The following is a 16,370-nucleotide window of genomic DNA, read 5'->3' as shown; positions in this document are numbered from 1 at the left end:
TCCAAGTAACGGATGGATGGGCAAGGCAGTAACAAAACCCCCCTAAGGAGGGACAAGCGTCAAGCAGTTACCAATGAAAACAAAGAGGTTTTGAAAGGAAAGCCCATGAACAAATGATAGTGATGGGCGTGGTTAAAACCCCAGATACATACCAACACGTCGGAAAAGCAGCGCTTGCGCGCTGCTATGCTCCACCTAAACATGTCCAAACCATTCACAGAAGCAAATACATGAATAAACACAACCAAAGTGCTGCAGCCTAATTCATAAACAGTGGTGGCAATAAACTACACAACTTTACTCCGTGCATATCGTAACACGTAAAAAAATGTGCAACTGCCCCAACCTATTAGGGAGTGAGAAGTGCACAAATCAACACGTCTAAGTCTACACATTAAGTAGCGATAGTCCTCACTGATATAGCATACTACGGTGCTGAAAAACTGTAGACGCGGTACCAACAGTCAGCGTATCTATGGGTGCCAAAAGACGATAACTTTACTTTTTGTGTTTATGATTACGTACATCTATTTTCCTAAATTTGTGTACAGCTTGGGATGTGCGGACATTGGGGCTTATAGCCATCATTATCTTATGTTTGTAACAACATAATGTCACAAAGATAAGATCTGTTAAAGGATAAGCAATAATTCAAGCAGCGTGAAAACTATCTAAGAAGCGTTTATGTACAAAGAAAGTGAGATTGAATCACTGAGCTCTGGTCCGAGCAATTAACCTAATGCCATGCATATTAAATGACATTCTGTTGGCTGGTAGATAGATTTTTTCAAGTTCTGTATGAGAGTGATTCATACACTCACACGAATTCTAAAGAGGATTTCCAACTCATTAGAGAAGAAAACTCTTAAGAGATTTCGAAGTCTTCCTGAACAGTCCTATATGTTTTTCATAGGGTGATTGTTCCCTTCGAGATTAATCACGGGTGTTTAATTTCACAGTGAATAACCTCGAGTTTGTATGTTTATTCTTAATTATGTAGTAATCTCTGGGCTTTTCTACCTGGAACAACTTCTTTCTCCTTCCTTTGCCGTGCTTTATATTTTCCTTTTCCCACTTTAAGCCCTTCCTTCCAATGTTAGCATGTATTCTTTAACTTTTTTTCTCTTTATGGAGAGCCCCACCCCTTTTAGTTACCTTAACCCACCTATTTGTATTGAACGTGCACTTCTAAGGTATATATTTCTTCAACATAACCCTTACACTTGACGTGTTTTATTTATCTGTACCATTATTGAGCTTTTTTTTGCTCTGATTTGTTTGCCTTACCTGTTAATTTACTCTGAGATTTTTGTAGCCCAGGATAATTAAACTTAAAAAATATCAGGTCACCTACTAAACATATGTCTCTCAGGTCACCAATCTGCATAGAATTTGGGATTATAGTTTTATCTGCTGTGGCTCTGAAGTGGTTATCCAAGGAGGAACCCATGCATACCTGGGTCTGTTACATGATATTTGAGGCACTGTATCTTCCAACTTTGTTGCTGATCCCTCTTCTGAAGCAGAAAATATTCTCCATCCTGTGGAATGCTAAAAATACTTTCATATTATTATGTACAGAGTTACTGCACACTTCCTTTAGACTGTTACCTATTCAAAAGTGTGCATTTTTCTAATGTTACTGGACTTCAATCCATGGTCATAACTTTAAGCCCAAAGCAGCGTCAATAGGTTTAAACTGTAATACCATTCCTACTAAGGTAATAGGGCTGCGTATTAGAACAAGTCCATCCACACCATCGGAAACGGTTGGCTAAAATTTGTGGCTAGCTCACAGTGCCTCACCCGGTGAAGGCTGCTTACGGTAACCTCAACATGACACACTGACTCCTCAAGGAAGTCATGGAAACAGATCTTACCCTTTTGTTGTATTACTCATGCATGCTCAGGAGAAACACAAAAGATACACAAGATAAGTTTTCAATACATTTATTGAAACAACTGTAATCTTGCATAGAGTGTATTAGCTGCGATTATTAGGTAGATGAAACGAAGCAAAGTGACCAGCATTACAAACATGGTAAAGACAATGAATAGCCCAACTATGGTAAATGAGATTCTAGAAATTCCAGAGGTTCCTACCTAACCCTAAGACTAAACTCGACAGAATAGCAGGTACACCATTCTACCTGGCCCGATCTAAAGCATTAGCCGTAGCCCCATACCGGAAGATCGTATCAGGAGTCGGCCTGCGGTGTAGATGACAATCCTCTTGGGAAGCTGGTAGATTAGCGCCAACAGAGCTACATGTCGAACGCAGCATTCGTCCCAGGATGGCCGTGGCTGGAATGCCTTTTGCCCATTCCCGGTCAGTGCATTGTTTATAGATATATATATCTATGTATATATATATATATATATATATATATATATATATGTTCGGTGGCATGTGTAACTGCAGATGCACATGCTGTGCATTATACTTCTGCCATCTAGTGTTGGGCTCGGAGTGTTACAAGTTGTTTTTCTTCGAAGAAGTGTTTTCGAGTCACGAGATCGAGTGACTCCTCCTCTTCGGTTCCAATGCGCATGGGAATCGACTCCCTGTTAGATTGTTTTCTTTCCGCCGTCGGGTTCGGCCGTGTTTCCTCCCGCTCCGGAAATTTCGAATCGGAAAACATTGTTTATATATATATATATATATATATATATATATATATATATATATATATATATATATATATATATATATGTGTGTGTGTGTAAAGCCATACTGGGTTGGGAGAAAAGCACTGATGCAGTGCTGTGTCTGGTGTGTTAGAAACTGTCTCCTGAACGGGCAACAGAAACCAGGATATTGTGTGCAGTGTTCTTAACCTTGGACAGAAAATACTGATTACATTTTGTGCAAAGGTGAACTAAACAAACAGCTTGTTCTTTGTATTCCTAGAATAAAGCAAGCTGATAAAAGTATGTAAAAAGTAATCACTTAATAAACCATGCTAAAAGCAGTGCAGGTACTATGTGTAAATGTAAAATATAAAACAAAGCTAAAAACAGGGGGAAACAACTGTGGTCCAGGAGGTCCTTATGACAGAACTGCTGTGTATGTTACGACATTGGTGTAATTCTACAAGGGGTACCTTCTCACCCACGGGTGACACCTGCGCTGAGCATGAGAGGCGAGTCACTGTAGTCCTGCAAAGACACTATTCAATGTGTAGTTGATATAGAGGTATTGCTTTTGGGGTAGTAACAATCCCATGAAAGGTCCAGGGGAACCAGGGAAACAGCAACAATCTCATTTTTGTAATTCACAGTATCGCGCACCGTACTAGGAGGAATGAACACTTTTATGTTAAAAGTATTTGTTACAACAGAAACAGTCTGTTTATTAGTACGTCAAGAAAACTACACAGAACATTATAAAACCAGCAATGAGGCACTTACAAGTAACTAAAATAAAATGAACATTTCTAGCATTGCTAAAACTTTTAAAATATTATTTTAAAACCCCTATTGCCTATTTCTGTTTGCTGTATTCTGAGAGCATGAAAGGCAGAGGAACTTGCACTCTAAAGTTTCTTAGGGAGAAGTAGGTGCACTGCATACTTTGTGGTAATACAGTCTTGACGCCTCTGCTGATAAAGAAAGCCTTTGCTGTCAACAAAGTGCAAGCACCACTGCAGTTGCAGTCAATCAGTCTTCCGCCAGGACTGGGCTTTATCAGCTTCAGGAAAGATGTATCATCTGCGAAGTGTGGAATATCCTGGAAGTAGATGAGATCGTCTCTGTCAGAATCTCGGATGATAATCTGAACGAAGGACCTCTCTACTAAGTGAGCGATCGACATCCCTTATATCCTGAGCTTTATCAGAGATTGGAATGTCGGAGCTAGATTATGAACATCCAAGTATACGTTTCTGACGTTGTCTTAATGGACATATAAAGAAGAAAGATTTCGTTTCAGATTATACTCTTTTGATCAAATATCTGTATTGTTTGTTATTTATCCTTGGCATAATGGGGAATGAACATCTGACGTGGATGAGTGTCGCCTTCGGTTTTGTATCTGTCATTGATCAAAGAATGTAATGATATCACAGTTCTTTGAAAATTAAGGTCTGGTGATAACAGTGCTAGAACAAGGGCATGACAATGATTCTACAAAAACACGGAACATGGCGATGTCCGTTGCCGGAGGCAGAGAAGATGTCACATCTATGAGCTATGATGGAGTAGGGCCTAGCTAAGCTGGAGACAAACCTTAGGGACTTTACGTCAAAACAAATAGAATGCTATAGAAATGATATGCAAGCACCCACTTTGGATACACACAGCCTCTATAAGAAGTACACGCTGGATTATCCTTTGCGAGCCCATTTTCAGTTTGGCCAGTTTTTGCTGACGAACAAGTTTGTCTGTATGCTGTAGGCTCATAGTAGCTTCAATCCCCTTGCTTCCCAGTGATGATGTATGTGTGTGATACATCCTCTGTGACGTAGTAGGGGCTAGGTATGACAAATTAAGAAACTTCTTTAGTTCTAGCCCTTCTCTAGTACACAGCATGTGCATCAGTATACTGCATGTGCTCTAATTTTTCTTCTTGATCTTACCTAAGCATGGTAACTCGTAGATGGAGTACATACAAGAAGCAGTGGAATAATACAAACACGAAACAGTGGAAAGATGAGTTAACGAGATGTAGAAGGAAGATAGAACGAAACCATACATGCTGCCTTTTTTGCTTTGCAAATCCCCTACTTCTGCCTGCTAATAGAACGGACATTTCAGATCTCTGTACTACACAAAGTTCAGTTGTCACTGTGTTAAGAAACATGCTATAATTAGAGGGCAGAAACCGCCTTCCTACCTCGCAGCATGGGAAACAGAATCTCGCACATCGCATATGTCTGGGGCTGTTTAATGATTTAGGGCCTCAATACAAGTGTAGCGGTCGCATTGACAATCGGACTGCCGCACTCCGGGTGCTCCGACCACCCAATTACAAACTTGGCGGGCAGACCCGCTAAGGGACCGCCATCCCTGCTAGAACATGGTTCATGATGGAGGTCAGAGCTGTACTCAGCCAGGGCGGCGCTGAACTCCAAACCACCTTGCAGATTACAACTCCCCTCACCACCAGCCTTGGCATGGCGGTTTCGCTGACATGGAAAGGCTAGTGGTGAGGGTGCCCCCTGCCCAGCACCCTTGGAATGTGCACTGTCTGCTTTGCTTTGCAGACAGTGCACATTCCGAGGGTGCTGGTCGTCCTCCTCTGTGCTATAAGATAGCACTCGGTTGCTTTAAGTAATGTGGCTAACCTAACAAAACTTCTTTCTGTAGTGTGCAGAATCACTCTAAATTATATGCAAATATTAATTAAACAAAGGCAGCTGTATTAGAGGTGTCCCTAACTGAGAGGTCTTGTAGGCAAGGAAGTTTAGGACAGATCAACCTCTTTTAGACCCAGCAATCCACTCTGTGACCTCCATCAGTTCAGGCAACAAGGAACGCATCTGAATTACTATAAGCTAAGGATTTCTATGTATTGTGTGCTTACATAATGTTTGCCTCACCGTTTCTACTGTTTGCAATATTAACTGCTGCAGGTGATAAAAACATAAAGCGAGTCTTACTTTGCAACCTAGTTCTCTTCCTTGGCACTCAGAAATTCACTGCAGTGTAATTCTCTTCTTGTTTGTCCCCAGATATGGATAAGTTAGACAATGAGAAGAAAGAGCTGATCCAGAACGACATCGCTGCACTTCATCACTTTTTTTCAAAGCACTTGTCATACCCAGATAATGCAGCACTCGAAATCCTCTTTGCACAGGTGAGTAGATCCAGACCTGGTGCTCTCCAGTGCCATGGATACGGTTACACAGGGGAAGGAACAGTTGTCCAGTTTGATCTTTTCTTTCAATATGATTCTTTAGGGAGTGCACAGCATTAAGGGAGGCACATAGGTAACAAGTTTAGGGATCCAACGTGGATAAAACTCTGGTATCCACTACGTTACAACCTTTCCGTGGATCTGCAGCGATCTGCATGATGTGTTGGTCTAAATTCTTCATTTGCCATCCAGCTCGGAATGTGACCTTTGTTGCACAGATAGATCTCATACCCTCAGAAATAAATTGTTTGTATGAGCGTATGTCCATAGTGAGTGAATGCATCTTATAAATGCTCTTTGTTGAGAGTGTTCTTCACAAAAAAATCAAATGGTGAAAGCTATGCTGTTTCCTTGACTTTCCCACATTGGCGAATAGCAATTATTGTTGTATTAATGATTTCATTAACTGACCTGGAACACCTATGAGAATTCGAGTCTTTCTTCACAGAAACCCAAATTGCATCTGCAGTGTCCATCACAGTGCCTTATTTCGTATTCTGTCTCCACAATCTCTTATGCATCTTGACATTTGCTTTGTGGATAAAACTTTATATCTGGTTTTGGTTGCATCTACTAGTGACTGTTATATTACTGTTGTTTCAAGGGCTAGAGGTCAGTAGTCGCCACTGTCTTAACCAGGAAGTAGTTGGTTGAATCCATCTATAAGGACAGAGCAACTAACGTGGTTTGCATAGCTAAATTCTCTCCTCCCCCTTCCCACATCATATGTTGAATGCTCTTGTAGCCTAGCAAGACACATTCGAAAAAACACCTTTAAGGCTGCACCTAATGTGCATTGAATAGACTGGATTGACAGGTAAAAAACATTTCTTCCCTACTGAGTATTGTTTCAGTGAAGTGACCAGTATCAGTGACTGCAGCTTGGTTCAGTGATCTGTTAAAATTAATAACTACTTGTTGGTAAACTTACAACTCTAGCATTGGTATATTTTGCTGATTCCCATGGCTTTCTTGAATATTCTCTACAGGCTGGGAACCCTGAGATTTCCTTTTTACCACTCTAAAGTAGATGAACATCAGTGATGTATATGCCTTGGCCTTTATTAGGCAGTCCATCCTGCTTTTTCATGCTGTTTGGTTGTTAGGCAAACAGCGTTGATTAGCAGTAGTTCTTTCCACAAGTGACTTACTATAATTGTTGTCATGCTAAGGGCAAAGCTCCTTGGGATCAGCCCCTCGGGGAAAGAAAGTAGTTGCATATTATTCTATGAAATATAAAAGTGGTGTAGAGCAGCTCTCACAGGTGAATAGGCATGTATCACAGCATTCTTCCTTTCGTTGATTTGCATTTCACTGGAAAGCAGTATTTACCCACAAGCAACAAGGTACCAATGACAGAGTTTTTGTTGCTAATGGGTACAGTGACAACTGCTGAGGAGACTTGTTTGGAGATGACAGGGCTGTCAATTAGTAATGAGCAGTGTTTGATAATTTTCTTTGCAGCAGGCCTACCGTTTTTGATGAATGAAGCAACACGTCATAGAGTCTTGCTTTCACTGTCGAGCATTTTTACTGATAAGACTTTGCTGTGTTTTTCTTACAGAACATACTAAATTTGTCACAGGAGTTTAAATGAGTTTAATCTAGATTTTTGGGGTGCTGGCAAGGCAGGTCCACACTGAGTGCCGGACAACTGAACATCCCTCGAGGAGGTGGAATGTCTGCATAATAAATGACAATGCACATAGGGTTGCTGGTGCTGGTCTGCATTGATTTGGTGTGCATTATTCTGGCTATTTCTGCCTGATGGTGGTGGATATTCAACAAAAGGAATCCAATATTTTGAGAGATAAAATGCTGGAGAGCAGTGCTACCCGTCTTTCTTCTTTCAATATGCAGTGCACTGGGGGAATGTTATCTGCTAATAGTAAGAGCGGCCCTATCAATCAGTCGTGCTAGTTATATTTTGCATGGGTTCCTAGACACAACACCACCATAAAGGGTGTAGGGTTAACTAAAGTAACCACCTCATTTTCTTGTCTTTCACTCTTCTTCCTTTTCCCCGACCCTTTTGAACACTGTGATATAGTTAGGCCTTCTGTCACTTCTTATGTGACCTATGACAGCTTGGATGATGTTTTTATTTTCTCAGATTGGTTTGCTGTGGATTCTCCACTTCTGTTGGATGCTACAAATGCTAGTCTGTTGGACTCTTCAGTGGAGTCATTATGCATTGGATTTGTTCTTCCTCTGGTGAGCAAGGGAGTGGACAGTGCACCTTCGTGTGGATCGATTAGCATCAGGAACTCCACGCATATCTCTGTGTGCTTCCACTGGGCCCATTGTCTGGTAGCCAAAAGGAAGGCTTGCGTCAGTAGCATGGTGTGCTCTTGTGTACTGTTTATTGAGCTTGATGCAATGCACACCATTGTTTGCAGGCATGTGCTTTATTTTCCTCAGCCTTTTTTCAGGATGAATTGCTAACAGATAAAGCTCTTTCACACGAAGTTTTGGTCATCATAAGCACCACTTTTCTGTCTATGTGTATAATGATAAAAAAATTCTATCGCAAAATAAGTATTTGGTACTCTTTTTACAGGGGCAGTGATCTGAAGTCAGGAGGTTCTTGATTTGAAAATTGTTCAGCTGACCTGTGCTACCAATGATGATTTTCCAGCCAGTGTGTAGTGTGACTTACCCTGGTGCCCATACTTTGCACAATCCAGTGTCCTAGTCGCACAATTCTAGTTTCAGCTGGGCAGTAAATGATCTTGCTTGCGACATATTATTGGAAATTTATAAAAAAAATACACGTGGCTTGAACCACAGTCTGACTGATCACCTATTTCAGCATGCATACCTCTTAAAGAAGTTTACTAATGCTTTATTTATAAATTGTACTATAGCACGAACTTGACCCTTGTAGGTATCAGAGCGCTTTACAAATGTTCAATAGACAGGAAGAATAAACAACATAATTAAGGACGGAACAAGGTGTAACAGAATCCCCCAAATAACCACGTCAGGGTCCAAAACGGACAAAAACAAAAAATAAGAACATACCATGTGAAGAAAATATACATGAGTGCAGACTCTGGGACAACTCGTGTCGTGGAGTAGTTTTTATGCGTTCTAAAGCAGAAATGTGTTAATCGGTATCACTTTAACTTCTTTCTTAAATGAAGCAGTTGAGGGGTTCAGTCTGATTTCAGGGCGTAGGGAGTTCCAGATTCTCGAGACAATACCTGAGAACACTTGCGTATATGTTTTCTTTTTATAGAATTTTGGGGGGGTTCAACAATAAGGTGCTAGTGCTTCTAGATGCTCTACAGCCACCCGATATTTCCAGTTTTTCTGCAAGGTAAGCTGGGTGTTGAAGTCTAGGGCTTTATGGGTCATGCAGGCAATTTTTTAATGAATCCTTGCCTCATATGGGAGCCAATTTAGAGATTTTAGATCAGGGGTGATGTGATTGTTTCCTTTAGATCCTGTGATGATCCTAGCGACAGAGTGAAGTGAGGCAATTTGTGGTTGGAGCTTAGATCTGGGAATGCTGCAGAGGGTTGCACTTCCATATTCAAACCTGGGAAGCACCAGGGCTTGAACAGCTGACTTTAAGTCATCAGGGTGTAGGAAGGGTTCTATTTTTGTTAGGATGTTCATAGTACAGTATGTTTGGAAATCAGCGAGCATGGCATGAATCTGTTCTGAGGTTGAAAATCAGATGCTAGTCCGCATATAAGAAGTATAAAAGCTCATTCTTATATCTTGGAATGTATACAACCAAAAATTACTAACTGCTTTTTGGTGCGTTTATTTTCACGTTACAGATTCTGCTTTAATTCTTCTGACCAGAAATGACCGTGAAAGAGCAGGCATCAAGGATTTAATCCGTTTTTGGGAAGGTTTATGGTGTGATCATGTATTAGAAGAAATACAATACCACCTGTCGTACATTAAAAGGATGTATCAAGTCACCTTGGAGGTGCATGACTTTATATTTGGAACTCTGCATCCGGTCTCGTTCCAGTGCATGAGCACGGAACTGTTCAGTGACTTGTAATAGGGGGTGCTTTCCAGTATTGCACCCAGGCACATACTACCCGCATCTCAGCACTGATCTGATTGAAAACAATCGGGTAATGCTGTAAAACAAGAACGAACCGAGTGCTGATCCTTCAGTGCAGCCCCAGTTGGCTATTGGGCTTTCACCTCCGGGTCATTTGGCGTCATTTTCACGCACCAAACTCGTTAGTCAGAAGGCATAGTGACCAGGTGCAAGGCCAGCGCTGCAGCTCGGCTCTTTGACAGCCAGGAATGACAGCGCGGCGTGCGCGGAATGGGGAGCCGTGCGCCACTCCGCTCCAGAGGGCGCACCTGACTCCCAGCCCACCTTACCTTTCCAGGTGGGCCCTCAGCTGCGCTCGCGCCAAAATGCCACTTTCCTTGCCTCAACTTACTATAAACAGCAATCCGCCCCCAGCGTGCAGGAGCCATCTGCGGGTTAAACCCTGCTGGCGAGGCTGCAGCTGGCCTGGCAGCTCCCTGGGTCTGAACCACTTCTCAGGGATTTGGCGCATTTTAATAACCATTAAACATGGAGACGGCTTCTGCCGCCTGATTTTTTTTTTTTTTTTTTTTAAGTGTACAGGGTAAAACAAGTCAGCGCATAACAAGGGTACACGTTTTGTCCAGGTCTTTAATTCTAGTTTGCCGTAAAATTATATGTTCTGTTGTGTATGAGTGTATTTATCCTAACAATAAATATCCCAGCAGAAAATCAAATCTGGGCGGAAGAAAATAACAAAGTAATACTCAATATTAAAATAACAGAAGGATTATAGCTTCTATGATCTGAGTTAATCTCCTTTCTCCCCCCAGGTTAACTGCAATGGCTTTACAATTGAAGACGAGGAGCTCTCACACTTAGGATCGGCGATATTTCCTGAGTATGCCCGACTGTTTTATTATTGTTGTTGTTTACCGAATATCAATTTATTTAAAAACGCTAAAGTGCTCAGAACAGATGTGGATCTTGAATGGAATTAAAAGCCCTTTTAATTCTGACATGTTTCTAAATATGCCCTGTGCTTGTAAATGCTCCCCTCAGAGGCAGCATTAAAAAAACACTTTTTGTATAGGTTCATTGTTACAGCAGCAGTTCATCCTATATTCTGTCACTCTGAAACTTTGTTTTAAGGTTTACGCATAAGATATTACATTAATGTGATGTTTTTATTCGCAAACATATATTAATAATAACAAGACGATTGTATGCATCTATGCAGCGCTGCAGAACTGATTGATCTTCAAAGCACTGTTATAATTAGTAGAGATATCCCAGATTTCACCTGTTGTGGCTAGTATGTTTGTAAACTATTTTCTGTAGCAGCTGTTGCTGAAAAGTGACCGCATTTCTGTTGACTGCAACAATTTTTCTAGTTTTTATTTTTAAAAGCATTTTTTTGAACCCTGCAACCCAGCTCAAAGCAGTTCTTTTTGACTTACATGCCAGGCTACACTGTAACCTTTAAAATGGAGTGGTAGCCGAGTGAAGCATTTCTTTTAAGAAAGGCATTGTTGGAAATGTGAAACTATGTCATCACCGTTTAGGAGAATGAATGTCATTTGCTTCTGTGCACAAACCGCAATGCATATTAGAATTGGCTAATGTGTTATGTCGGAGACTGATTGATACCCCGAGTTAACCTGTCTCTGTACGTTTTGTTTTCACAGACCTCTCGCATTTCCCTTGTTCATGCGCGAGTAGTTCATCCAGTCTAGACCGATTCCTCTGATGGCTCTCACTCTATAAGATGAAAATGACTATATGCTCCAGAACCCGTATAAAACACCTTGACTGGGTGATCTGCTCACTCTTGGATCTGGGAAGTTTGTGAGTTCTTTACATGACCAAGGACAGGCATTCCCTCTGAGGTATACCAACGTAACCTGCAACAGGGTGAATGAATGCTCAGATTACACTCGCTTAATCTTTGTTACTGCAAGCCCCAGTCTTCCTCATCACAGTCCCTACAAAGCGAGGTTTACTTCTTTCGTCAGGCCAGAATTACTTCCCTTAATCTCGAGAAAAACAAACTTTTACACAAATACACCCACTCGCCTTCCACTTTGGAAGCTAGAAATGGGCATCACCATTAACCGACGGCCTGAAATACGAAGCAACTTTGCGGTCACGGTACTCGAACACAGAAACGCCAGGGAGGGGGGGTCAGAGCTAAGAGAAGAAAGACCACACTCAAAGCGCTTGCCCGTCTTCTCATCTCAATCCTTACATAACGAGAATGTACCAAACAGAATACCAACCACAGTTCTTACAAAGTGATAATGTGACACAGCACAATACCAACCTTAGCCAGCCAGAAAAAATGACCCACCGAGCCTAAACTGCAATATCTGGTGATAAAAATAAATCAAAACTTCAACAGCCATGGAGACCCACAGGCCATAGAGACCAGTACACTAGAACCAAAAGCTCCAAGCGAGTACCACTCACCTCCAGCCCGATGGATGGTAGGAAGGTGCGTGGTGTGACTTGCCCCAGAAGCATAAGAAACAAACATCCAAGGTACCGTCTATACAGCAGTCCAGCAGGAGAGTCGCCGAAGTAAGATGACCCGGCAGTAGACTGAGGAAACCAGACCCAGGAGACTGTAATCAATGAAAAGAAGAAACCTGAAAAGCAACAGGCAGAAGCCCAGTCCTGTCCCCAATGTAACATAGAGGAAACAGGTAGGAGCCCTTAGGAAAAGCAAAGAACAAGCTACACAGGGAAAAAACAAGAGATGGAGCACTGCTCAGGAAGCATCAGCCTTGTCCAAAAATAACTAATCGTGGCAGTAAGAACTTGTGGACCACTGGCTCCGAAAGTTTGAAAAGAACCTTCTCAAACCCACTTAGGAAAAGGAACATCCAAAATGGAAGACACAGGAGTACTGCAGGTAACCAATGAGAAAGCTGCACAACAAAGAGAGAAGGTGAGGAGTCTGTTACACTGCCAGGACTCCCAACACCAGCAAACGCGGATGGATGCCCATAAGCGTTGAAAGCCAGAGACGTCCAAACCAGACAGGAAACCAACCTGAAGACACTAGAACTTGGCAGGGGTGGGGTAATATTCAAGAGGAATTGATTTGGGGTGCCACTTGAGTCTTGGTATTAAGTGTGCTTTGATTATTTTACTGCCTTTTCCTTCTCCTTTCGCACTTTAGTTTTGTATTTAAGCACATTTTTGGAGCAGTGAATCCTCCAGAGAGGGGCAAGGCTGAACACTCTAGCTGGGCAGGGATTTATGAGGCCAGATACCTTCTAAGTAGTGTCCTACTGAAACCTATTTCTTCACAGCAAAAAGCTTAAAGTGAAACAACCCTGGATAAATCTTGCCTGCTTGACAGAGATAGAAAAATGACCAAGTGTCAACTTTTCCGTGCACTTGATATCGTCCTCCTTGTCACTCCTAAAATTCCAAGAACCCCAGGACAGGCTTCCAGCTGACCAGGCTACTGATGACACTGGGGTGACAAGCTCAAACACTCATTCTGGAAAGGCCTACAATCCTCTTTCTTGGTCAGTTTGTTTCGTTCTACTAAGAAGACCTTTTTTTGTCATTTATATCCCTGGAACTACAGGGGACTGTTTGGTTTGACCCTTAAGCATCCTTTTCGGACTTTGGGTACAGGTTGGATAGCAGGCAAAGACCTCAGCCGCGCCCCCTCCCTCCCTCAGGCAGACAATACAAGCATCCTCTTTTGATCTTCACCAGGTCTACTTGTATTCCTAAGAACTGTTGGTGTGAAGCTGTTCTTAAAGTGGTCACTTGGCCAGGCTATACGTCTAATCTAATTTCAAGAAAATTCCCACAAACCACCAGCCCTCCTTTGGTTTAGTTCCTTCCTACTTTTCTAAATGTGCTCTTGAGAAATACTGCTCTGCGGCTCATTAAAGATGACCCGACCCCTTTACCTGTATGCAGAACTCTGCTCATACCGATAGGATGGCAAACACCTATGGAGAATCAACCCTGGCTGGCTTTGTGGTCAGGACCCACCCTGTTGTGAGCAGAAACATCACGTCTGGGAAAGGAGCAGTTTCTGAGTCACCCAGGACAATATAGCATTGCTTATTAGAAACATGCTACTGTGGAAGGTGCAAACCAGTTCTTTTTACGGGCCATCCCTTGTTACTCTCCACTCCCTTCTTCCACACTCTAAGATAAGTATTGAGTAATTACTCTTTCTTGGCATCAGTTCCAGGCCTATTGTTCCTTCCCAGAAAAGTATTTGACACAACTTCAAGGAGTTGATCATTGCAAATAGAAGAGGGAAAGCCTAGCAGCACTGGTTTAATTATTGCACAGGACTTCAGTCGGGAGGATCATCATTTTGAAAAGCGCGATTCTACCCATGAGGATAAAGGGGAGACTATTCGAACATGATATGTCCCCCGGGCTTTCCCTGTCACAGGGCAGAGGTTCAGACTCCATGTCGGGCACAGCTCCCAGGAGATATGCGCCCCAAGGTATTGGAAACTTTGTATTGGGATCTGGGACTGCCAGGCCTTGTCCTGTCTAAAACCCTCAGGGGAACCAGCATAGAGTTGCTCCAGTTGACCCATAGCCCTGAAGTCACCCCAGGATGTGAAGCAGTCTGGGTCCTGTCTCAGCTGGGCGGGACATAAGCAATGGGACATCATCCGCATATAGAGCTATGCGGTCTTCCATTGCTAGGCCCCAGCCAAAACCTCATACCTGATCTACACCGCCAAGGGTTCTGTAGTCAGTGCAAATAAAGATGGGGAGAAAGGGGGCATCCCTGTCTGGGGCCCCTCCTTATGGGGAACTTGTGAGATAACACTCCATTAACCTGTGCCCGTGTTCTAGCATAGAGGACCTTGACATAGGCTTGAAACTGGAGCCAAATCCCATCCTAGTATGTATTTCCTCAAGGAAGGACTAGTTAACCATATCAAACGTGTTCCAAAATCATTTAAAGAAAGAGCTGCTGGGCCCCGTAGGGCTTTCATATGGGTCATGGCCACGTGCATCCTGTGAATACTGTGTCTAATATTATGGCAGGGGAATAACTCAAATTGAACAAGATAAGGGATGACAGTCAGTAGCCAGTTGGCCAGGAGCGTCGCATATAATTTTTCTTCGGTGTTGCTAAGGGAGATGGGTTGAAAAGATGCACATCCATACTGTGGGCGGCTGGGCTTAGGCAAGACCACAATTGGCCTGATCAATGTCAGGGGAAAATGGCCTTTGTCGGCGGCCTTGGTGTATAATTTGGATAAGGGTTGGATGATATCTGGGCGGAGCTTGCAATAGAACTCCCCTTGATGTCCATCGGTTTGTAGTGTCTTTCCAGGGTTTAGGTCCACCAGAGCATTCCCTGTCTCTTCTACCATAATGTCCTGATGATACTGGACAAATCCTGCTGCAATCCCTCAGGAGTCTTCAGTCCACCCTCCAGATTCACCCATTATGTTGGGTATTACCCTGGACTCTGAGTTTCGTGTGGCAAACCAGTGCAACAGTTTACTCGACTTTTTTCCTCCCACTAATACACCCAACGCATGGAGGCCATTCAGCACTTATGGGCCCCATTCATGCAAAGTTGCTGTAGGGATTTTTCTGTCAATTTCTAGTTTGCACTTCTCTGAATCACCTGTCACGTTCAGCCCCTCAAAGGTATGAGTGGGCTACACCTATCATTAAAGTCTTACATACCTTCTATAAGGTCCCAGCCGAATCTACCGAGCCCTTACTCCGCACAAGGAAGATTTTTAATTTGTCAAGTAGGTAGTCTGCACATTTTTCGCCTTGGAGGAAGCAGGCATTGAGGCCTGATATCCGGTGGGGCAGAATTTGCGATCTCATACTCTGAAGGAGATCAGCTGCTGGTAAAAACAAATAGTCAATGCAGGACAGTGACCCATGGGCGGCCGAGGCATGAGTGTGTCCTAAATCTTCCAGGTGCCATACCCGCCAGGCGTCGCTAAGTCCCCGCATCCAGTCCTCTAAAGCTTGACTGTGCTTTAACACCCGCCTTCCTACCCCGGATCCATTCCAATTCCTTTGTCCCATGATGTCGGAAAAGAACCCCCACCCCCCAAATATGGTTGTCCCCAGAGGGGGCGATGCCAGCAAATCTCTAAGAACGCGCAAAATGGTCTGGTGCATCATTGGTGGGGCATAAATGCTCAGAATATTATATATAGTGCCTTCCATCATGCCTTCTTGTATTATGTATCGGTCTTGTATGATCTTAGTTGAGGACTTTGGCAGTAATTTGTGTGAAAGAATGTCTACCCCATTGTATGTCCCATGTGGCTATCCTATCATATTCCCTGCGGGCAAAGAACTGACAGATCTGACCCTGCAAATGAGTTTATTGTAACAATACTATCCCTGTGGCATGTGGCTGTAGAAATTGAAACACTGCCCTCCTCTTAATACTATCCAGTAGACCATTGACATTGCATGTCATAATTAATAAGGACGTAGGCATAGTGGCAGTGGTAAAGTCATAAT

At 42.8% G+C, this 16,370-nt stretch overlaps 1 protein-coding gene across 1 annotated transcript in view; it reads left to right on the top strand.

Annotated features, from left to right (window-relative positions):
- Positions 1–16,370, top strand: part of SMYD2 (SET and MYND domain containing 2) — a 203,154-nt gene that overhangs the window by 110,553 nt on the left and 76,231 nt on the right. The window contains exons 5-6 of the mRNA XM_069233900.1: positions 5,673–5,797; positions 10,700–10,767. Of these exons, the coding sequence (XP_069090001.1) occupies positions 5,673–5,797; positions 10,700–10,767 (193 nt within the window). The remainder of the gene's footprint in view (positions 1–5,672; positions 5,798–10,699; positions 10,768–16,370) is intronic.

The sequence above is a fragment of the Pleurodeles waltl genome, chromosome 5 (assembly GCF_031143425.1).
Source record: "Pleurodeles waltl isolate 20211129_DDA chromosome 5, aPleWal1.hap1.20221129, whole genome shotgun sequence".
Lineage (NCBI taxonomy): Eukaryota > Metazoa > Chordata > Amphibia > Caudata > Salamandridae > Pleurodeles > Pleurodeles waltl.
Note: the sequence above shows the minus strand (reverse complement) of the source record. Positions and strands in the feature narration are given on the sequence as shown.